Here is a 23,454-nt window from a genome sequence, read left to right on the forward strand (position 1 = left end):
TTTCTTTAATTCGTATCACAAACTTCTCAAATCGAGCAATCAGTCATTTAGCCTATTTAAATGGAGAAATGTAGTCACTCTGCTGTTTGGTATTATTGTGTGTCACATACTGAACATGGACCAGAGAAAACAAAGTAGAAAGCTGTCTAAGGAGATCAGAAAGAAATTATTGACAAAAATGTTAACAGCAAAGACTAGAAAACCATCTCCAAGCAGTGTGATGTTCCTGTGAAAACAGCTCCAAATATTATGAAGGTGTTTCAGGTCCTTAGAACTGTAGCCAACCTACCTGGATGCGAAAGGAAAATCAACTTCCATCAGAATGGAAGAGCACATCTTCCAAAGAGACAGAAGCTGAACTCTAAGGTCAAGGTCCATCAGTGTCTGATCACACCATCTGTTGCTATTTGAGCAACAGTGGGCTCAGTGGAAGAAGAACACAGTTATGTTTTAGGACTACGTTGCTGTGTCTGACATGGGGTGCCTTGAGTCTGTGCAGGGAACAAAGAAATGTCAAAACTCTCAAGACATTCTGGAGTAAAATGTATGGCCCAGTGTCAGAAAGCTCGGCCTCAGTCTGAAGTAATGGATCCTCAAACAGGATAATGAGCCAAACACACAGCTAAAAGCACCTAAGAATGGCTAAGAACAGAACATTGGACTGTTCTGAAGTGGCCTTCTATACGCCCTGATCTGAATCTTATAGAGCATCTATGGACAGAACTGAAACATGCAGTCTAGAGAAGACACCATTCAGACCTGACACAGCTGGAGCAGTTTGCTCAGTAAATGTGTGCCAAACTACCTGATGACAGGTGCTGAAGTCTCATTGAGAGCTCCAGGAATCGCTTGTTTGCAGTGATTGCCTTTAAAGGTTGTGCAACAAAATATTAGGTTAAGGGTCCCATCATTTTTGTCCATACCATTTTCATTTGTGTTATTATTTGAAATATTCCATTGAATCAATACTCTAAAGCAAAGTCTGATTTTTGTTAAATCCGGACTAAACAAGTTATTTTAGAGACAATTCTGAGTTCTTTTTTCATGGAGGGGAACCAAGAAATGTGTTCACATCTGTACCCCAGATAAGACCAGTCTGTCTCCATAGGCAAACCTTGGGTACATTTATAAAATGAACTGGTGTGGAATTGGGGAAGATGAGGTTTTTTAAGATTAATACACAATTTTTCATAAAAGCTGGGCTTCTGACATCTTGTATTTGGGCAAAGTTTACCTGAAAAACAATGTTAGGTGTCTGCCCAGTTTCAAAAAGTGTCCTTTTATTTTAGATACCTCTGTGTCTAAATAGTCCTCTTTGAAGTTCTCTGTTTTCCTCGCATGTCACGCAGTTTAGATTCATTAATGGCGCAAAACTGACCTTATTCTGAGAATGAGTAGGACTTGTGAAGATCTGACTTCCTGTTCAAAACTGATTCCTGCGTTGGATCCAGTTCTTTCAGGATATTTTCTACCCTGTGACCTTGAATTAAATGGGTTTGATAAGATGAAGTTATGTCTTCCATATTTGCTGTGTCATCTATTTTGGAGTCATATGAATCTTAACTGTTGATGTAGTTTAGATAAAGGAACGCTCCTAAAACAGATCCAGAGGTGCTACTTTGATAACTTCTTACCATCCATCCATCATGTGAACATTCATAGTCCAGTTTTAGATTCATGGCAAACCTTATCCTAACCCAATGAAAACTGGGAGCATGACACAAAACAAACCCTGATGAGGTACCCATCTAGTAGAGGGTACAGTCACACACACACATTCACACAGGATTAACAGACAGCTGCCAGTCTTTGGAAGGTGTGAGTAAACTAGACAACACAAGAACGGCCTATTTGGACAAAGGAAGAACACACAAACTTCACACAGACAGAGAGAGGCTTGTCATTTGATCCCGGTGGCCTGGAGCTCTCGGGAAGCTGTGCTGAAAACTTCAATATGCTGCCTTTTTTCCCCAAGATCTGCACTGTTTTATGTTCATTTTCATAACCCACTATTATACTTTGCCAGAGATGCCTTTGGCTCTAAAGTCAAGGTTATAAACTTCATTCAGAACATGTCTGCATATGTCCTAAATAGAACATTTAATTCTAACTGTAACAAACCCACCATATATACATACTGTACATACACAAATCCAAAAGGAGAGTGTCCAGCTCTGTTTGTGTTGATATTATTCTGTTTTATGTATTTATTGTGCACTGTGCACTACATTAGGAAGTTGTGCATATTGTAACACAGTAGAAAATATTTTCTATGCTCTACCATCAAATGTATTAGTTTTAGGCTGTTACACCAAGGCAAACTCCCAGAACTATGCTTCATCACCTTTATATCACCTTGCATAGTTCCCAACAAGCCCTTTTTGGGTGGTCTTTACTAAACGTTTTCAGTTCTTACCAGAGAGTTGCTTCTCCTTTTTATGTCTTCCGACTTGTCTTTTGGTACGGCCACCAAACTCAAGACAAAAGTGCTGCCCAAAACCAATACTGAAAACCGCCGTCGAGTCTTGGAGGATACTGATTTACAGAAAGTCGGTAACACTTTAGTTTAGGTATTGCAACGATGCATTTATTGCTCGTTTACTCTTAACGTAACAAGAGTTTAACAAAGGTCTTCATAACATTTATAAAGCATCAGTAGCTATGTTATTCATCTCTGTGCAGGGATGCATATTGATATGATGGTAAAATGTTGTTAATGTGGAGAATTCACAGATCTTATGCTCAAATATGTCACATCAAGAGAAATGTGTCTCAGCAGTTAAGCCACCTCAGACCACTCCAAAGTGACGCTTTGCTGTCAGATCGCATTGTAGAGATGGATAAACACTTTACTGATGTTTTATAAGTGTTATGAAGACCCATAGTCGCCTTTGTTAAGGTCTTGTTACATAATAGTAAATGAATAATAGAGTCATTTTTGCAGTAACTAAACTAAAGTGTTACCAAATAGTCTTCTCGACTAATACCAGACAGAAAAATAGTAAAGAGATCATCTAAGGCTCATTAACTGATATGTCTCAATTATAAAACAAACTGCTCTATTAGGCAATGTTCCAGCGTTGAGTCAAACAGACTTGCGAGATGGAGGTGCCTTCTCCGTTTTCCCCAATGTTTCTGTAGACTATTCCTGAGGGCTCCTCTTTCTTTCCATTTATTAATACTGGCAGCTGATTGGTCGAGTGTCAGTAAATAGGTAATGTGACGTAGTTAGACCCCTCCTTCCTATGGAGGAATATTTCGGACAAAATGAAATAAATAAATAAATGCGTAAATAAATAAAAGTACTGTGAAATGTGAGCATAAATAAATAAATGTTTCATGAAATGACAGCCTTAATAAATAAATATGTCATGAAATGAGAGCATAAATAAATAAATGTGTCACGAAATATGTTTTTCGTTGCTTATTTATTTATTTCATTTTGTCCGTAACATTCCTGCAAACCGTCATGAAATACGGCTTGAAATAAAACTGTCACCTTCACTCGTCAAAGTTGAGAGGGTGGGCTCTAACACGCCCTCTAGTTACTGATTGGTGAATCGATAGCACAAGAATTAATTAGAAAAATGCTTACTACTGCCGATGAAATGGATTCTGCCGAAGATATTACGTATTTCAGAGAGAGAATTGAAGATTTATCGGAAGAAATTACAATGTTGGCGGCCCTTTTAGACTCCGATATAGATGAAACTGTTTTGAAATTATCGAAGAACAGGTGGAACAGACTCTACTACACTGCAGTTCAGGTGATGCAGTTCCCTGCTCTGGACGTCCATCCTTTGACATTCCAGCTGAGTCAATAGAACACCTTCTGTTATGCGGTGTAAAAGTACAACAGATTGCAGATCTATATGGTGTATCAGAGAAGACGATCACAAGGCGAATGAGCCAGTTTGATATACGGTAAGCTGCAACGGCTGTATTAGTTTAGGTACTTTGACATGGAATGCCCAAAGCAGCTCCACCTAATATTTTGAACTGAACAACTTTACCACTGATCAGAGCTGTACAGTTGTTTGAAAAAGTAGCTGCGAATATGCAACTGACTTTCTACTCGTAAAACAAGGGTCAAATACTCAGTTCTAAAAGGGCCGCCAACATTGTAATCTCTTCCGATAAATCTTCAATTCTCTCTCTGAAATACGTAATATCTTCGGCAGAATCCATTTCATCGGCAGTAGTAAGCATTTTTCTAATTAATTCTTGTGCTATCGATTCACCAATCAGTAACTAGAGGGCGTGTTAGAGCCCACCCTCTCAACTTTGACGAGTGAAGGTGACAGTTTTATTTCAAGCCGTATTTCATGACGGTTTGCAGGAATGTTACGGACAAAATGAAATAAATAAATAAGCAACGAAAAACATATTTCGTGACACATTTATTTATTTATGCTCTCATTTCATGACATATTTATTTATTAAGGCTGTCATTTCATGACACATTTATTTATTTATGCTCACATTTCACAGTAATTTTATTTATTTACGCATTTATTTATTTATTTCATTTTGTCCGAAATATTCCTCCATACCTTCCAGTCAGTGCTGCTAGAAAAAGCTCTGGCAAACACCTTGGCAGACTCAAGGCATCTTACAAAATCAACTTTCATTAAACTGTTAACACCTATTTATAATAAATTTGTCCACGAGAAGGTTAAGTGATTTGCTCAGCTTCACATACAAATATAAGAGGACCTTTGCCACGACACCACATTTCCTAATTAATAAATGTATGGGAAAGTGCCTGCTTCAGAAATTGAAGGGCCTGTTGATCTCAGAAAGAATGAGAACAATGTCAGTGTGTAATCCACCTGCTACGCCGTCTTCTATGATGTGTCTTTTGAGATGCATAATTGTCATTCTTGTTCAGTCACCAGTCGTTGTGTCCACTTTTCCAGCATGTATCCATTTTATTGCATGCTTCTGTCATAATTTGGCAATTGACTGAGAGAACAGAACATACAGAACCTTCCAGTCATGACAGCGTTTAGTTTGTGCGTATTTAGTAATGTTAGTTAGTAATGTATTTAATTCCTGTTTACTGTAACACACACTTGCTATTCTGGAGCTTTTAGCTTTTCTTCTCATTTTCTGCCTGATATCACAGATATGGATACACCTGTTCATCCACATTCTGAGTGCAGCAGAACATACCATACGCTTTGAATGAGATGATTAGCTATTAGTCGATTGATTGGAGGGGCTTTCCTCTGAAATTCACAAATATAACATTTTTGAGTACTACATACTATGTGCACTTCTTTATTTCATCAAGACAATATTGTGGATGATCTTGCTTGAGTTGGAGTTTAAGAAGAAAAAATTGGTCATAGGTTATAGCTGTTAGGTTGAGTTTTCAGAAACCATTTTAGAACTTTTTGTGGTTTTGATGATGCATATGGTTTATTTTGTGACACAGCATATTCTATTAGTTTAATAGCCCCCCGGTATAGGGGAACAGGAGGCTAAAACCTAACCAGGCAGCAGCAGGCAATAGTCACACATCCATACTGACTTACAATGGGCAAGTCAGGATTAGCCAATCAGCTTGACCGCATTTCTCACAACCTTCATACATAAAGTGCATGGCCATAAAAACAGGGCAGTGCACTATGAGTGAGGGAGCCATGCTTTCCATGATGTAGTCTACAATCTGATGATTCTCTGCTCATTCTCTCCATCCATACATCCATCAATTAACAAACTCATTTACAGTAGTCCAGTTCTGGGTCATGGGTGCAGGAGTCCATCCACACAGTATTAAGTATAAGGCATTAGATGACATGCCATTCCATTACAGGACAGTCACACACACACACACACACATTCTCACTAGAAAGGTTTCCTAGAGTTCATGGGATAAACCCACTCAGACACATGAAGACAACACTGACAGTGACTAGGCTGGGTTCAAACCTGGAAGATACATCCACAAGTCCAGATAACATGTAATCTTAGGTAGCAGGTCTTATTTTGAATCCTACAATACTACCTGTTCTATTCACTAATAACAAATTACAAATTATACAAACAAGTAGCTCAGATGGGTTGAAATCTAAGTAATCACCATAGACCTCAGCTAAAATGCTGGGTAGTCACCGTCTGTGTGATGTCTATTCCATCTCCTTGTATTTAACTCTCATATCTCAAATATATGCATGTTAGGATAAATGACAATATTACTTGGTTGATTTTAGTTGAATATGACATATGAAAGGGTGGTACCAGTACATGGCCGGCCCTGACTTGTGTGTGATGCTGGCGAGACATCCACATATCCAAATAACTTGTAATCTTAGGTAGCAGGTCTTATTTTGAATCCTACAGTACTACCAGTTCTTTTTTTTTTTTTTTTTTTATTTATTTATTTATTTATTTATTTATTAATTTTATTACAATCAATACATAGCAATCAAGTTTTACAAAAAAAAAAGAATTATGCTAAGAACAGATCGATCCCCACCCTTGAGAGAGAGAGCAAGCCAAGCGTGTAAAATTTAAGGCTTTTAAAATACCTAAATCAACAAATTCTCTGTGCTTTATAAAATCATTTCAAAATATTACTGATTAGATCCTGCCATGTTTTGAAAAAGTCTGCACAGATCCTCTAACTGAGTATTTGATTTTTCCAATTTTAAATAATATAACACATCAGTTTCCCACTGACTTAAAGAGGAGAGTTTGGGTTCTTCCAGTTTATCAGAATAAGTCTGCGTGCCAACAGTGTAGTGAATGCAATCACAGTTTGTTTGTCTTTCTCCACTTTAAGACCCTCTGGAAGAACCCCAAACACAGCTGTTAATGGGTTAGGAGGGATTGTGAGTCCAAGACTGTCTGAGAGGTAATTAAAAATTTTTGTCCAGAATAATGTTAATTTGGAGCAGGCCCAGAACATGTGACCTAGTGAGGCTGGGGCTTGGTTGCAACGTTCGCAGGTTGGATCATGCCCTGGAAACATTTTGGAGAGTTTTAGTCGAGACAGATGTGCTCGATATATAATTTTAAGTTGTATAATTGTATGCTTTGCATATGGAGCTTGAGTGAATTCTCTGCATTGCTACTTTCCACTCCTTTTCTGATATATTAATTGAGAGGTCATTTTCCCAGTGTCCTCTTGGATCTTTGAAAGGAAGGGATTGTAAAAGGATTTTATATATTGTAGAGATGGAGTCTAACTCCTTGAAATTGAGCAATAATTTTTCCAGCGTGGATGAGGGTGCAAGATGAGGAAAATCTGGAAGGTTCTGTTTAACAAAGTTCCTGATTTGAAGATAGTGAAAGAAATTTGTAGCTGGAATGTTAAATTTGGAACGTAATTGTTCATAGGATGCAAAGGCGTTGTCTATATAAAGGTCTCTAAGCAAGTTAATTCCAAATTTTTCCAGATATTAAAACTGCATATGTTTGTGAGGGTTGAAAGAGGTGGTTCTTTTGCAGGGTGCCACAGAAAGAAGCTTCTCCGTCTTAAAATGCTTTCTACATTGGTTCCAGATTCTAAGTGAGTGGAGCACAATTGGGTTATTAGTGTATTGCCGATAGCGTGTGTTTATTGGAGCACAAAGCAAGGAATACAAAGAAGTACTGCAGGATTTTACTTCTATTGCGGTCCATGCCTGTGTATGTTCTTCTATTTGTGTCCAGGTTCTTATCGACTGTATATTTGCCGCCCAGTAATAAAACTGGAAGTTAGGTAGAGCCATGCCGCCTTCTGCCTTTTGTCTTTGTAGGGTGCTCTTTTGATGCGTGGATGTTTAGAATTCCAAATAAATGAGGTTATTGTTGAATCTAATTGCTTAAAGAACGATTTATTAATGTATATTGGTATGTTTTGAAATAAAAAAGGAGCTTAGGAAGAATATTCATCTTAACAGTGTTAATTCTTCCAGCTAGTGTGAGATGAAGGGTTGACCAGTTCTATTCACTAATAACAAATAACAAATTATACAAACAAGTAGCTCAGATGGGTTGAAATCTAAGTAATCACCATAGACCTCAGCAGTTTGCAATGCATTGTGTCCATCCAGTTTTCATGTCTGTGTTACACAGCATTTAGTGCAAGATTTGTAAAAGCAGTGCTAATGTTTGTGATGCGCCATCTGTTGGACAGCACAGACATAGCAACCATGGGGATGCACACCTTTCATTTAGGTCAGGGGTCCTCAATCCCAGTCCTGGAGAGCCGCAGTGGCTGCAGGTTTTTGTTCTGACCTGGTTGCTTAATTAGAAAGCAATTCTTGCCAATAAAGCACTAACAAGCTATGAAATTAAATTAACTCTGCTATGTCAGGTCATTCTCATATCCTAGATTTTCTTTCCCTTTCTATCATGCAAATGATTTGAAGGCTAAAATGGACGAGTAATTCTCAGTCCTTCTCTTTTTTCTCTTCAATTTTCTTCCAAGTATTTAAACCCAATAGTGCAGATAAATACACACAGGTGTAAATGTAAATAAGCTAAATGGAGAAATGCTGCTCTCTCTTGTCATTTGCATGTTATTGATAATAAGGAGCAATTAAAATAGCTGTTTAAGACAAAATTAAGCAATAAGGGCTCAAAATCACTAAAGTGAAGCAGAAGTGTTACTTTAGCAATAAGTGCTTTTTATTAAGCTACTGGGTTGGAGCAAAAACCTGCAGCCACTGCAGCTCTCTAGGACCGTGATTAAGGACCCCTGATTTAGGTGGATTGCATGTTTCAAAGTGTAAATCAGGCACATTCACAACAAAATAAGCATTTTTTCCCAGAGTCCTAGTACCAAGGTTAATATAAGGTGGTGGCAAGTGTTGTGCTTAGAGATGATGGTAACTTAGGAAATAGACAAGGTCCTTAAAATCTCTATGGTGAGTAAAAGAAGGAGTGTTTACGTCAATGCTGAAGGTGACTCCAAATTGTCAGACACCCTGAAGTCAGTAGAAGACAGGCCAGAATGAAGCAAACTGGGCTTAATGGAACATTTTAAAAGTAGTAATTAAAACTAAGAGAATTTTGGAACTCTAAAATGCTGCATGAATACATTTAGAAATGCCAAAGGGCCTCTGCCCAGAGAACATAAGTGATCAGAAAGACAAAATGAATGCTGGATTATGTGTTTTTATCTGTAGAGTACAAGTCTGGAAAAATGCCGGCTATACTGTATAACACACTTCTAAGGCCAAATCTGAGATACTGCAAGCATCTGTGACCACCCGCCCCCCCCCAAAACCACAAAGAAAAAAGGACTAAAGCATTAAATAGTGGAAAGGCAACCAAAGACATGAAGAAGGCTCCTCCTTTAATCAGGTAGTTTATTCATGCATAAACTCAAGGAGAAATCCTCAAACATAGGGTTACACAGGAGACACTCAGGGTTACACAGCGGGGCAGGCTTGCAGATGAAAGAAAAGAAAACAAAGAAGTGTCTGTCTGAACACAGTCCTGTAGTCATGGAGTACAGCTGAGTCTGTCAGTATAAAGTCTGTCAAGGTCATACCTCAGAGGCACACACTGTAACTTGTAAAGAAATGAAGCTAAAGCTTTGAACAAGAATATTAAAGAATAATCTCAATGTCTAAAATAAACATAGAAACCAGGCCTTTACCTTCACAGAGAATACAATGGTAGTGTTTAAAAGTACAGCATGATGAGAATAAGCAATGCTGCAACAATTACCGGTAATTTAAAACTTGTCCTTCAGCACAGGCCTGGCGCATACATAGAAGCCGCTTAAGAGTGAATAGTGAAACTGCTAAAAAATTGAAAGAGTGTGGCTGAATGTTCTTGGAATTTCAATGTAATGTTATTAAAGATACATTAGATTTAATGAAAGTGATGATCTGCTGAATGTTGGGCAAAAGTGTCCATTTTCATGAAAGATTAAAGTAGGATTTTGGAATGGCATGGTGCAACAGTGGCTAGTGCTGGAATGCTGGGTAGTCACTGTCTGTGTGATGTCTATGCCATCTGCTTGTATTTAACTCTCATATCTCAAAGATATGCATGTTAGGATAAACGGCAATTTTACTTGGTTGGTTTTGGTTGAATGTGACCAATGAAAGTGATGCCAGTCCATGGCCGGTTTCCAACTTGTGTGTGATGCTGGCGAGACACGCTCCAGCCACCTAGTTACTTTCAATTGGGTCCTGAAAATGCGTTGGATGGATTGATGTTCGGTATTAGAGCAGGTTCAGTATTGATGCAGGATTAGCCAGTGGTGTCAACAGAGATAGAAAAATAGATAGATAGATAGATAGATAGATAGATAGATAGATAGATAGATAGATAGATAGATAGATAGATAGATAGATAGATATTCTCCCAAGGGGAGATTCAAGTTCACAAAAGCTCAAGAGATTGTTAATGTTATTATTAAATTTCTAAGTAGGGAAGATATTTTAGACCCTTAACTAGTTATTAATTAATGTGACAATTTGCAAAATATCAAAGACTATCAACACGGCCAAAACGAAAGAATACATTTGCAGTACCCCACTTAGAATGTTGTCTGCCCCATAGAGAGTTACATTAAACAATAAGAACAGTACATGGCACCTGTTGTCAGTGTGCAGCTGTCTAGTTTCACATACAGTAACAATGTCTCACACTTTATTGCGAGTCTGAGGGCCTAAACTAATCAGATTATGGAAGCCACCTTCCTGTGCTGGTTGATAGTTGACACAGTGTAGGTAATGATTTGATGAGAGAAAATCAAGACACCTCTTAAAGATAGAGCCTTAATTGTTTTAGGCATCTTTCAAAATATTTTATGCCTTTTTCTCTGACTTTGAGGAAGATCACAACAGAAGTAAGGACCACAGAAGTGCAAAAGATGGTACACATTGGGCTTGCTAAACTAACATAGGAGTGGATGCTGCTATATGCCAAACTACAGGACAGTGAGTGCCTTCTGTCCTCCTATCTAGCCATTCTACATGTTTCTGTTCTACCAGTGCTCCACTGATCTTGTTATTCTTAGTTTAAAACTAGTTGTAACCACATATTGGCTTTCTTTTTCATCACCTAGTCTCTTAATATTCACATGAATGTTGGCAGGAGTTATCAAAAAAGGCAAAACGCTCCATTAAGTGCTTCTACCTGGCAAACCCAACAAAAATTACATTGCTACCAAAAAAGGGACAGACAACCTAATCCACTAAGGGCTTCTTTTTATCCACAAGATCAGTCCTTCTTATGCTACAGGAGAATCCAGAGCATAATCACCTCCAATAATGTAATCCTATACTATAAAATTATTTAATTTCTTTTCTCAAAACATCTATTATTTTTCTACTGGTTGATCATGCAGGAAGGTAAACAAGGACTGAAGGAGTAAGTTAAGCCTACTTCACCTCGTCATGTAATTTTCTAGGCCAGACCAGGGTTGCTGGAGCCTGTCCTAGCTAGCATAAGGGTGAAAGACAGTAACAAACCTTGGACAGGACACGCACACGCACACACACACCAAACACACGCTAAGACCAGTTTACATTGCCAGTTCACCTAAACAGCATGTCTTTGGACAGTGGGGGGAAAATGGAGCACCCAGAGGAAACCCACACAGACACTGGGAGAACATGCAAACTCCCCACAGGGAGGACCCTGGACATAGATGCCAGTCTCCTTACAGCGAGGCAGCAGCACTACCACTGAGCCATAGTGTCTCCCTATTTCATCTTAATGTTTGGAAAAAAAAAGAAAAGGCCCTGGGTTAATTATCACATAGATAGCTTCCTCTTAGTTGTATCCGTATGTTTTCCAATAGGAAGATGCTTTGATTGCAAGGTGAAAACTGAAGACACACACTTTAAACAGGGATTCTTTAACCTAAAACCCTGTATGACACTGGTGTTTATGAAATTTGACAAATGTATAGTTGCTCGGTGATAACCATTGGCCCTCTATTCCTCCAGGCACTAGGCCTAAAAATCCTGGAGGCTGCAGACTGCAGATCTGTCATCTGTCCGCAATTACGTCAGTATGATAGCTTGTCGACTCAAAACCATTAATTACTAGATTACTAGCACGGGCCAACCGCAACAATTACTGTGTAAAAATAATGAATGACTGCCTAAAGTCCTCTGATTCTTACCGCAGTCAATCTAGGAGGAGAGTCAGAGGGATTAGCCCGTCTGATAGGATGATGGTGTAGTTCCAAGAAGAGCAATAATTACTGGATTTAGCTCGCTGCCATGTTGTGCCACCAGGATCTCACTTTCCATTCAAATGCAATACTCTTTAGAAGAAGTCTCCGTCAACTATACCAGAGCACCATAAAGCAGCTTCAGCATAACAAGAATATGCTCATTTCTTATAAATACAATCTGACAGTGATATTCCCTCCCTTTTTTCTTTTTCTGATACTCCCATAAGACATTATGGGTCCATCTACTTTGAGTATTCAGTTTATTAAACATACCAACCTGGCTAGTTGGTCCCCCAGTTTTGTTCTCAAAAATAGCTGGCATTTGTTGGGACTTGTGCCCAGAAGGGTGCGGCCTAGAAGTATTGACTCATGTCAGCTCCATTGCATTCCATTGTTGTTATTCAGTGAATGCTACATCTCTTTTTCAAGTAGCTTGATCCATCCACCATGATCAGATGATTGGGGAACCTATTTTATTACAAAGAATCAGTGATCACGTTTCTAAAACCATTCACGAACTTGATTAGTCTTGTTGCACTGAACATTATTCAGATGAAAAAGTCGTTTTACAGATGGCAATGCCATGTTAAGAAGGGATGCACCTGATTGGCAACAATGTGGTGTTCACATTTCACACATCCGTGTGTACAATATAATAACTTGCAGAATGGATCCATGCACCAGTGTTTTTTTTTTGCTATATTTAGATCATCCCATCAACATTAAATCATCAGGAGCATCTTTACATTAGAACAAGCACCATTTTACCAGCAATGTTTGTGTTTCATAGACAAATAAAACATCACGTTCTGCCTTTTTTACTATCAAAACTCGAACCTGGGTGTGATATTGGCTACCACAGTCCAACATCGACACCATACGACAAGCTGTTCTTTCTGACATGTGACTTTTCTTACTAGTGTTGTCTGTTATTCAAGTCATATCAGTTCCATAGGCCCTTTTTATAACTGTCTGTTCCCACCCTTAGGAATGCCATTGGCTGGATGGTTTTAGGGTTGTGTCTCATTCGCTATATCACTGTGTCCCCACTGCTAATAATATATATATATACTGTATGGTGTTATTCAGGGCTTGCCTTGTGGGATATGGTATTAGAAACTGATTTGGTATCAATGTACCATTTTCTCTCTGTCTCTGTCTTTCCCACCTTACAGCCATGTTCTCACAAAACTCATCTTCTAAATACTTTTTCTGCACTTGTGTCTCTCTTTCTAGGCTTCCTCCTGTTCTTCCTTCTTTAATATTTATTTTATGCTGTTTTCCCTCTCCTCTTTTCATCCTTTATTATCATTAAACTGTAGACAACCATTTAGGATGGTCTAATTCTGTTTTTATCCATTCACTGACTTTACTGACTTATGACTTGCTGCCTTTCATGAACGTGCCACTGAAGGTTGCTTCTTCTTGAATCCTGCAGGAAGCAAGTTGCTCTTATGTGATCATCCTGATGGCCGTGTACTGGTGCACTGAAGCCATGCCACTGGCAGTCACGGCCCTCCTGCCCGCCCTGTTATTTCCTCTTTTTGGAATCCTGCAGTCCAAAGAGGTAAGAGTCAAATTCTTACCAGCTAAATAATAAAAGTAAAGAGTAATGCTTTTTGTGTAAAGTTAAGTAATGCTACTGACCGATCATATTTTTGCTTTGAAATAACATATTGAATAATGAGTGACCAGCAGCAGGCCTGACTCTTAGTGACCCTTCTTTAATTTCCACCTCACTTCAATAAATTGGGTCCTTGAAACAGAATGAAAATGAGACCTACTCAATTCTGAGATCAGTGACTTGAGATCACTTAAGAAATTTGAGATTTTTTGACATTTGTCTAGAAAGTGAAGGACATGGCCATGAAGTAGCAGGTATGCTTATCTGAGGCTCCCCATATTGCTAGACAGCAACATGTGGTAACCTCACAAGTGTACTGGGCAGGGCAGCATATCTGCTCAATTCCAGTTTGTCTTCATGGTTTGAAGAGCATGCAGGAACATCTGACCATGCTGGGGGGTGTTTTGCCTATATGACACCTGGAATCCTGCAAGCGCTTATCGTGGAACAACTAGAAGTAGTAGGGGATGTGAAGTTAAGAAGAAGGAATGATTGCAGTAGATTGACAGCAAGTGGACCATCCACCCCATGATGCAGTCAGGAACATTCTTTGTTCATCTAGGCCCAAATGGCTTTCTCTTTTTGTTGTTTTACCCTCTTATTTTAGTATCTTTTGTCCTTTTTGTGGTTTTGGTTTCCTAGTCCTCTTGATTTTGGTGTAATGGACTTGTCTGTTTATTAGATACTCATCCGATTTTCACTTTTAAAAGCAATAACATTTCTGTGTCTCATTTATTTACTTCCAAGTCCAAAAATCATGTTTTTTATACTCAATCCAGTTTTGAGCAAGTGAGGCTGGAGCTTATTTTAACAGAATTAAATAAAAGGAAGGATCTATCATCCTAATACTGGCCTTCAAATTTTCAAAAGGCATTTAGATGAAGTCCATCTAGAAAGATTCTTTCAGTTAAATAGCAAAACAAATTCTCAAGAGAATGTGGTTTACCTAAAAAAATAGGAAACACTTCTTCACAAAAACCAATATGGGAATCTGGAATAAAGTATCGACTCATACATCTGAAACAAGGCTTACCAATGAGCTTAATGGATTGTTTTGGATTGTGTAGTTTGTAAAATGTCTTTTTCTTTTCTGTCTTTTGTAATCATAGGTGTGTGTCCAGTACCTGAAGGATACTAACATGCTGTTTCTTGGTGGGCTGATGGTAGCTGTGGCAGTTGAGCACTGGAACTTACACAAGCGTATTGCACTGAGAGTGTTGCTCACCGTGGGAGTTCGGCCTGCACTGTAAGAGCCCCTTTTACATTTCTCCATCTCTCTCTCTCTTAAATACTGCGTGAACTTTTGAAAATTTGGAACTTTGCCCATCTCAGCACACATAGTGATCACTAAGCATCACAAAAATACCAAAGATAAATCTTGTACTTTCTAGGATACTTTTTTATAATAGTATCCCCACATTCGTCCAGGAGGAACATACTGCAAGAATAAAATATCTGATTAGTGACTCTAGACAATCTGTCCAGGGTTTGACTGTGTCTTCTGGTTAACTTAGGTAAACACTCCCTTCGCTTTTGACTTTATCAGTGAATAGTGCATTAGTGATCTTATAAATATATTTGTCTAAATAAGTGTGTGTTGTCTTGCAGTCTAATGCTGGGATTCATGGGTGTCACAGCTTTCCTCTCCATGTGGATCAGCAATACAGCCACCACTGCCATGATGGTCCCCATCGTGCAGGCAGTGTTGGAACAGCTGAACAGCACTGAGGTCGAAAGTCCCTGCATTCATGATGGAGAGTACGAGAATGAGGAAAAGAGCAATGGAACACTTAAAGATGTCACTGGTGAGTGTTAAGCAGATTTAGGAACACGAAGAGCCCTGGAAAATATAATTAATGTCAGTCTGCCTCAGGGTGACCAAAAGTCCATTATCATCAATATAATGCTTCTTTATTTCTCAAAAGAAGAAACAGAACTTCTGGTCCAGTCTCATTCGGTCCATTTAAGGCTGCCTGAGTTGTAACACAGAAATCATGTCAGCTAGACCGTATTCACCCTAGTTGATGTTGTGTTTTATCCTAATGGCATCTCCTGTATTTCTAGGCCTGCACTGGGATTAATTTCTGTTCTTTTGAGTAAGCAAGACACCAAAGTTGAAGTCTTAATTCTCAAAAGATCTTCTTGTTTTATTTTCCCTGGTATATACTCCACAGTAGTACCGAAAGACATGGTCATGACAGAATCTGGCCAAAGTGACCCAGCTGCAGAAAGAAGGAAAATGTGCAAGGGAATGACTCTTTGTGTGTGCTATGCTGCCAGCATTGGAGGAACTGCTACGCTGACTGGTACTGGGCCTAACCTAGTGCTTCAGGGACAGATGAACCAGTGAGTCAATTCCATTGCCTTACTCTTCCTCATCTATCCAAAATTCTCTTCTCCTCTCCATATTTTCTGTATTACCTGTTCACCTGTCCTTTCTACTCCTATCTTTGTCTGTCTTTTTCCATTGCTATTGTCATTGAGTTTTCAGTCCCCACAACTAACCCATCACCACTTAGATAATCATATACTGTATACCTAATCAAGTCATTCATCTTTTCTATCTTCCTAGATTGTTTCCTGAAAATGGCGACGTCATTAATTTTGCTTCATGGTTTGGCTTTGCCTTCCCAAACATGGTTCTCATGTTGACCATAGCCTGGTTGTGGTTACAGTTTGTCTTCATGGGGTTCAAGTAAGTGCAAGCCCATGTATATTTTCTTTCTTGGTCAGCTTAAATTCAGGGTCTGGTAAAATTTAAAAGTTTCATCTGGTGAGGAAAGATCACTCATACAATGTGAGCTAAACAATATACAGCAGCCTACCCCGCCAGATTTCAGACAATTTCACAGTTATCTATGTTTGTTGTAGTGCAGGAGTGATCTTGGTTTGTCTTGGCTCATGCTAAACCTTAAAGAATTATCTAGCTAAGAAGATATAGTTTAACTCAGCAGGATGAAATGATAATGGGGCAAGTAATTTCAAAGCAGTGCACAATCTGTCACATCAAGTGAATTTTGCAAATTGATGGACTGTTTCATTTAATAGCTTCAGGAAGACATGGGGATGTGGAATGGTGAAGTCGGAGAAGGAGATTGCCGCTTACAATGTGATTAAGGAGGAGCACCGTCGCTTAGGCCCCATGTGCTTTGGTGAAATTAATGTCCTGGCTCTGTTCACCTTACTCGTTATCCTATGGTTCACCAGAGACCCTGGCTTTATTCCTGGATGGGCCACTTTTGTTTTCAATTCCGAAGCCGAGTAAGTCCTTATGCAAACCAATTTTTAAATCACCCTTTTGCTATCACGAACAAAGTTATTCATGTATTCCTGTTGGACAATCACAGTTCATTTTGTGCTTTTCATCTTGAAGGTTTGTCACAGATGCCACTGTCGCTGTCTTCATTGCTATACTGCTTTTTGTCGTCCCTGCCAAAAGACCCAGACTTTTCTTCTGGAGACAAGCCAGTGGTGATTCAGGTAAGATGGAAAATCTGCAAACAGCTTCATTTTGTTTAAACTGCGGGTTTCTGAACCTTTTGAAGAACAAACTAAAGTGGGGTCCAGCCAGTCCACTCCTTACTGTTTAACAATTATCAGTTTTATCTAACAATGAATAACTTTAATTTTTAATATAACGACAACAACATTTACAGGATGAGCCAAAGAGAAGTACCACATTTCAAACATTTATGCTACAAAAATGCTACAAGATAAAATAAATTTCTTTACGACACAAGAAAGGGTATACAAAATGGACTTTTTTCACTGTGTTTTAAAAATGATGTCTTCAGCGTGGTGTCCATCATTAGCGATACACTGTTCAAGATGATTTCTGAACGCTCGCATGACTCGTTCAGCCATTTCAAGCTGAAGAGCGGCGATTTTGTGATGAATAGCACCCTTGAGGGCTTCAAGGTTTTGAGGTCGGTATGTGTATGCCTTCGACTTGAGATAGCCTCCCACAAGAAGAAATCACAAGATCAGGCGAACATGAAGGCCACCCGACATCACCGTGCAGGGAGATCAGCTTCTCCAGAAACATCTCCCACAAAACTTGCAATGATCTCTGCGCCGTATGAGCTGTTGCTCCATCCTGTTGAAACCAGGCATCCACCACAACTATTTCTTCCAGTTGGGTCTGCAAACAAGTTCTCCTGCATTTCAATATAAAGTGACGGTGACCATTGCTCCCTCCTCCTAAAAGTAAGAGCCTACAATGGCAAATTCTGCAACGGCACACCAAACTGTAACATACTCACTGTGCAGTCTCTGATGAAGTTCACGAGGGTTGGTTTCAGCCCAATAGCAAAAGTTTTGCTCATTTATGCAACCATTCAAATGGAAATGCGCCTTGTCGCTGCACATGACTCTGGCATCTCTATGAACGGTTTGCAGAATGTTTGCACATAACTCTCATGCAAAATCCTCCTCAAAGACGTACTGGAAATGCCTAAGGTAGAAGCATGTTTGCACACTGAACATCTAGGAGACTGCAAAATTGATGCCCTTACAGCTTGGATATTTTCAGGCGTTCGTACAGTTCGAGGACAGCCTGGAGATTTTCTGTTCAAAGTTGAACCCGTCTGTCTAAATTTAGCCACCTACTGAAGAATTGTTTTGCTATTTGGGACGTCACTGTTAGGAGGAATCCTGAAGTGCACGTTGCGTAGTGATGATGGATTTGTTGTTTTTGAAGAACACTTCTACAGCGAAGCATGGTGTGCACCGGACCACGTTATGTTCCTGACTGAAAACTACAAGGATTGCCTATCAAAGGACACCCACCGCAACCCACTCGGCTGCCTCTACCACGCGTATTGACCTTGAGAAACGTGGCACTTCATTTTGGCTCAGCCTTTATTTCTGTAGCACATTATTCATACGAAGGATGTAGCTGAATGTGCTTTACAACATGTCAAAGAAGTAATTACATGCAAAGAAAGAACAATTTAAAATGAGATAAGAACAATAAGGCATAAATAACATACAACAAATGTAATGCTCACTTGCATACAATAGATATATACTGTAATTAAGAGAAATAGATTCCTTAATCTCCAGTTAAGCCGGAGAAAAAAAATATTTTGGGGTTCCAGGCCAAAAGACCACCTAGCCCCCATTGAGTATTCTGCCTTACATACAGTACATGTCCATAACTAGTTAGTTATTGTTTTTGTTTTTTAAGGCTTTGCCTTTGGTCTCATGGCACATTGGGGTATCCGCTTTCATTCAAACATTCAAACGTCACAGCTGACTGCGCAGAACTTTAGGCAGCACTACAATCTCATCTTCTGTGCTTCAACTTTCATCCTTAACCACCGATCACCAAAATCATTGAATGCTTGGTTTGGATACATGTGTTCAGCCTGTGCAATTTATTACATACCTCACTTCATTATATTAATCAGTTTCACATCGGCTGAGATATATTAATATATCAGAAAGTGAAAAAAAACTAACGTATTCAATCCACCCAGCTAAATTTACAAATCAGATATTCTTTTTTGGATGTTTGTTGCTCCAAAGCAACCCTTTGTTTTGGATATATTTTCCTCTTCTCTTTGTTTTTTAACTTCTCACCTGTTGTGGGATTGTGAATAGAAAAGGAGACATCAAAAAATGATCAATATTGAGTGAGTGAAACAACTTGAAAGAGTCATGGCATTGTGCTGCTGTTAAAAATGTAGCTGAGTTTTATGACCAGCTCTTTATTGTTGTGTATTTTCTCCCAGGCTTCTGTTACCTGTATTCAGTACTGTGCACTAATTGTGATGCAGTAACGTGATGGAAGAGTAGAGTGAAGTAAAAGAGGAAGCCTGACTAGAACAGTTCACTTCAACATTATAAACCGTGCCTTTGGGAAAAGCCTCCTGTGATTTGATGTTATCAACTTACTTGTCTTGGATTTCTGTCTTTGCTGTTTGTTTTGTATTCTGAGGCCTGTTTCTAATAGCCTTTTTAATGTTTCTGACTCCTATTATGTACCTTTCATGTTTGCCATTTTATGCAGGCTTTTTAATGCTTTTTTTAATTACTTACCTTTTTATGTTTTTGACCTTCTGCTAGTTTTTGGGTAACTCCATTGAATCAAGGATAGAGCTGTATGCTAATTCTCCTCAGTTGCCATCTGCATGTCTGGATTCGCACCCATTTCCTGGCACGCTCTATCCTGCCGAATGTGATGAAGAATCGCACGGCTCTCAATCACCTTGGCTGCTGTCAGGAGGTCTCATGGCGTGAGTGGTCACCTCTGAACATGCGGTCAAGATCGGTGCATGTCTGTTATCAATAAACTAAACTAAAACATTCTGCTTAAGCAAGCTTTGCACTTCTACTCTTAACTCATGCTTCTGAGTACCTGCATTGTTTAACAGTAGTGATCTGCCATTGTATTTCTACTTTTGTAAATTTGTGTTCCTTCAAAACCTCCTACAGAGAAGGAGTAACAAAGCCAAAAACAGTCCCAAATCCTTTTGAATAATTATCTATTTAAACTTTTAAATTGGAAAACAGAAGTTAGTTTTTATCAATTAATTATTTATTAAGCAAAAATAAATTTTATTCCATAAAACAGAAGCCAAAAATAATTATTTATTAATAATCAAATGAATAATTAAAAGCTAAAGAGCCAAATATAACTAACTCAAGCACTAAACAAGATGCCACAAAATGGATAAACATTCAGACAAAAGGGGAAAGAATTTACACAATTTACAAAACTAACTTAGAAAAGCATTGTGAACAGTTTAACTGTAACCTATTAAACTTAATTATATCCAAACACAGTTCACAAAATGTAGAAACCATTATGTCTGAAGGGTAACACGTGCAAGTAAGAATTTGGCCGTACCCTGTAAATTTGACAGTAAAGACTGTCATGACTTTGCATGACTTTGGGTCCTCAAAGGCCTACAGTTTCCATCGTTAGGTCTGCTTCTGGTGTTGCTAGGGGCGTGGCCTCTGAGATCGGGACACATGTGAAATCAATGTGATAGGATATAATATGGTGGCCCGAAGTGTAATGAGCAAAAACAAATTAAATCATGCAAAAACAAATCAGAAAACACAAAAAACAAATTGAAAACACAAACACAAATCAGAATGCGCAAAAACAAATCAGAGAATGCAAAAACAAATTGAATATGCAAAAGCAAATGAGAAAACACAAAAACAAATCAGAAACTGCAAAAACAAATTCAATGCACAAAAACAAAATGGAAAAGCAAAAACAAATCAGAAAACGCAAAAACGAATTGAATGCACAAAAGCAAATTGAATACACAACAACAAATCACAATACATAAAAACACCTTGCTTTCGCGTATTGAGTTAGTTTTCGTTTTCTCATTTGTTTTTGCGCATTCAGTTTCTTTTTGCATTTTCTGATTTGTTTTTGTGCGTTCCAGTTGTTGTTGCGCATTCAATTTGTTTTGCATTCAATTTGTTTTTGCGTTTTCTCATGTGTTTTTGTGTGTTGTGATTTATTGTTGTGTATTCAATTTGCTTTTGTGCATTTAATTCGTTTTTGCATTTTCTGGTTTGTTTTAGGTCCGTGTACTTTTTGGTATTTGAAATTTCATTTTAGAAGCAAAAACAAAAAAACGAGAATGAAAGGAATTTTCAGATTTTTACTTTTGATTAAAGAATAAAATGAGGGAAAATAAGGTATTTTTTAATTCTGTGGTAACAAATGGCAGTCATAAATTTAAAATGACACATACTTTTCTGGATTTATTTGTGATTCAAATAATGAAAGTCTAATAGCTCGAAAACAACAAAACAGATGCAATTTCATTGTCTGAAACCAGAAGTACTTCTTCTTCTGCGCGATTTTTGACGACACGTGCGAACAGTCCTCCCTTCTCACAAGACATCGATCAACAGCCTTGAAGTTACACTGCGTGGCATCAGCAGAGTATGGACCATCACGTTGTTTTTCGGAACAGTAAAAGAGTGACACTCCGGGACGAGGACATGACTGCAGAAAAACTGAGTCGCATCTTTCGGTAAAGAAATACAAGCTTTGCAAACTTTGCTTCATTGATGTAGCAGTTGCTTTATGAACGTTATTGTTGTTACTGACTGTGAAACAGCTAACACTTGGTGATTTCATTTACTAACACTAAGTCTAGCAATTTTTATAGTGCTATCGCTAGTAAACGTTTCGAGTATTAACAATGCGCAGAAGTGTAACACGTTAGGAAAGCAACGTGATGTACAGAAAGTTTTCTTAACATGTGTTACACTTGTCAATGAGCAACCATTCAAAATGTTAGCACTATAAAAATTGCCAGATCTAGTGTTAGTAAATGAAATCACCAAGTGTTAGCTGTTTCACAGTAAGTAACAACAATAAAGTTCATAAAACAACTGCAACATCAATGAAGCAAAGTTTGCAAAGCTTGTATTTCTTTATCGGAAAGATGCGACTCAGTTTTTCTGCAGTCATGTCCTCGTCCCGGAGTGTCACTCTTTTACTGTTCCGAAAACAACGTGATGGTCCATCCTCTGCTGATGCCATGCAGCGTAACTTCAAGGCCGTCGGTCGATGAGTTGTGAGGAGGACTGTTCGCACGTGTCGTCAAAAATCGCGCAGAAGAAGAAATGCCTCTGGTTTCAGACAACGAAAATGCGTCTGTTTTGTTGTTTTTGAGCTATTACACTTTCATTATTTGCATCACAAATAAATCCAGAATAGTATGTGTAATTTTAAGTTTGTGACTGCTATTTGTTACCACAGAATTAAAAAAGACCTTATTTTCCCTCATTTTATTCTTTACTCAAAAATAATAATCTGAAAATTCCTTTCATTTTCGTTTTTTCGTTTTTGTTTGTAAAATGAAATTTCAAATACCAAAAAGTACACGGACCGTTTTAGTGCATTCAATTTGTTTTTGTATTTCCAATTTGTTTTTACACGTTCTGATTTGCTTTTACGTATTCAATTTATTTTTGTATTTTCTGATTTGTTTTCGTGTTTTCTGATTTGTGTTTGTGTTTCCAATTTGTTTTTGCATTTTCTGAGTTGTTTTTGCATGATTTAATTTGTTTTTGCACATGGCACTTCAGAGCCACCATAATAAAAGGACAGCTGTGAGTGCAAATCCTTATCCTAATCCTTATCTGCAGATACCAAATCTCTGAAGTATTCAAAGTTTGTCTTTGTTCTCTTTCCTCACATGTAGCTTCAGTTAACCCTCTTGTTCTCTAAACCATAATTATTGTCTCTTGTATTGGGCTTCGGTTTTGTTTTGCTTTATGTGTTTTTTTTGTTTTGTTTTTCATGCGCATTTCCCAGTTTTTGCTCAAAAGTTTATTTTCCAATTCGCTGACAGAACAAAAACCTTATAAACCTAAATCCTAAGGTTAATCCTAAATTCAAAGAATTCACATCCAAAAAAGGGATCAAAGATCAAAATCTGAATTCAAAAGTGATGAATATTCAAAGAACAGAGTCTGAACTTAGACATGGGCACAGTGAGCACCGAATGCCATGCTCGCAGTGCGTCTGCTTTTATCTTCTTTCTCTTCTTCATTCAAGTCACTGAGGTACTGTTAGTAATAACACTTGGACATTGAGCATTGATTATAAGCAATGAACATCAGGACCTGACTTCACTGATCAAGCATGAAAACAAAGAACAGAGGAAACAAAACCAGAAAATCTAATTTCACAAAAGAATTAGAA

General features: G+C 38.3%; 1 protein-coding gene across 3 annotated transcripts in view; it reads left to right on the forward strand.

Moving 5' to 3' along the window:
- Positions 1-23,454, forward strand: part of LOC120531633 (solute carrier family 13 member 5-like) — a 66,717-nt gene that overhangs the window by 27,425 nt on the left and 15,838 nt on the right. For 2 of the 3 annotated variants that reach the window (XM_039757221.1, XM_039757223.1), the window contains exons 3-9: positions 13,578-13,706; positions 14,873-15,009; positions 15,372-15,568; positions 15,938-16,109; positions 16,336-16,458; positions 16,812-17,024; positions 17,137-17,243. In XM_039757221.1, coding sequence (XP_039613155.1) covers positions 13,578-13,706; positions 14,873-15,009; positions 15,372-15,568; positions 15,938-16,109; positions 16,336-16,458; positions 16,812-17,024; positions 17,137-17,243 — 1,078 coding nt within the window. The remainder of the gene's footprint in view (positions 1-13,577; positions 13,707-14,872; positions 15,010-15,371; positions 15,569-15,937; positions 16,110-16,335; positions 16,459-16,811; positions 17,025-17,136; positions 17,244-23,454) is intronic. The other variant, XM_039757224.1, reaches the window with a different exon arrangement.

Source organism: Polypterus senegalus, chromosome 6 (assembly GCF_016835505.1).
Source record: "Polypterus senegalus isolate Bchr_013 chromosome 6, ASM1683550v1, whole genome shotgun sequence".
NCBI classification, from domain to species: domain Eukaryota; kingdom Metazoa; phylum Chordata; class Cladistia; order Polypteriformes; family Polypteridae; genus Polypterus; species Polypterus senegalus.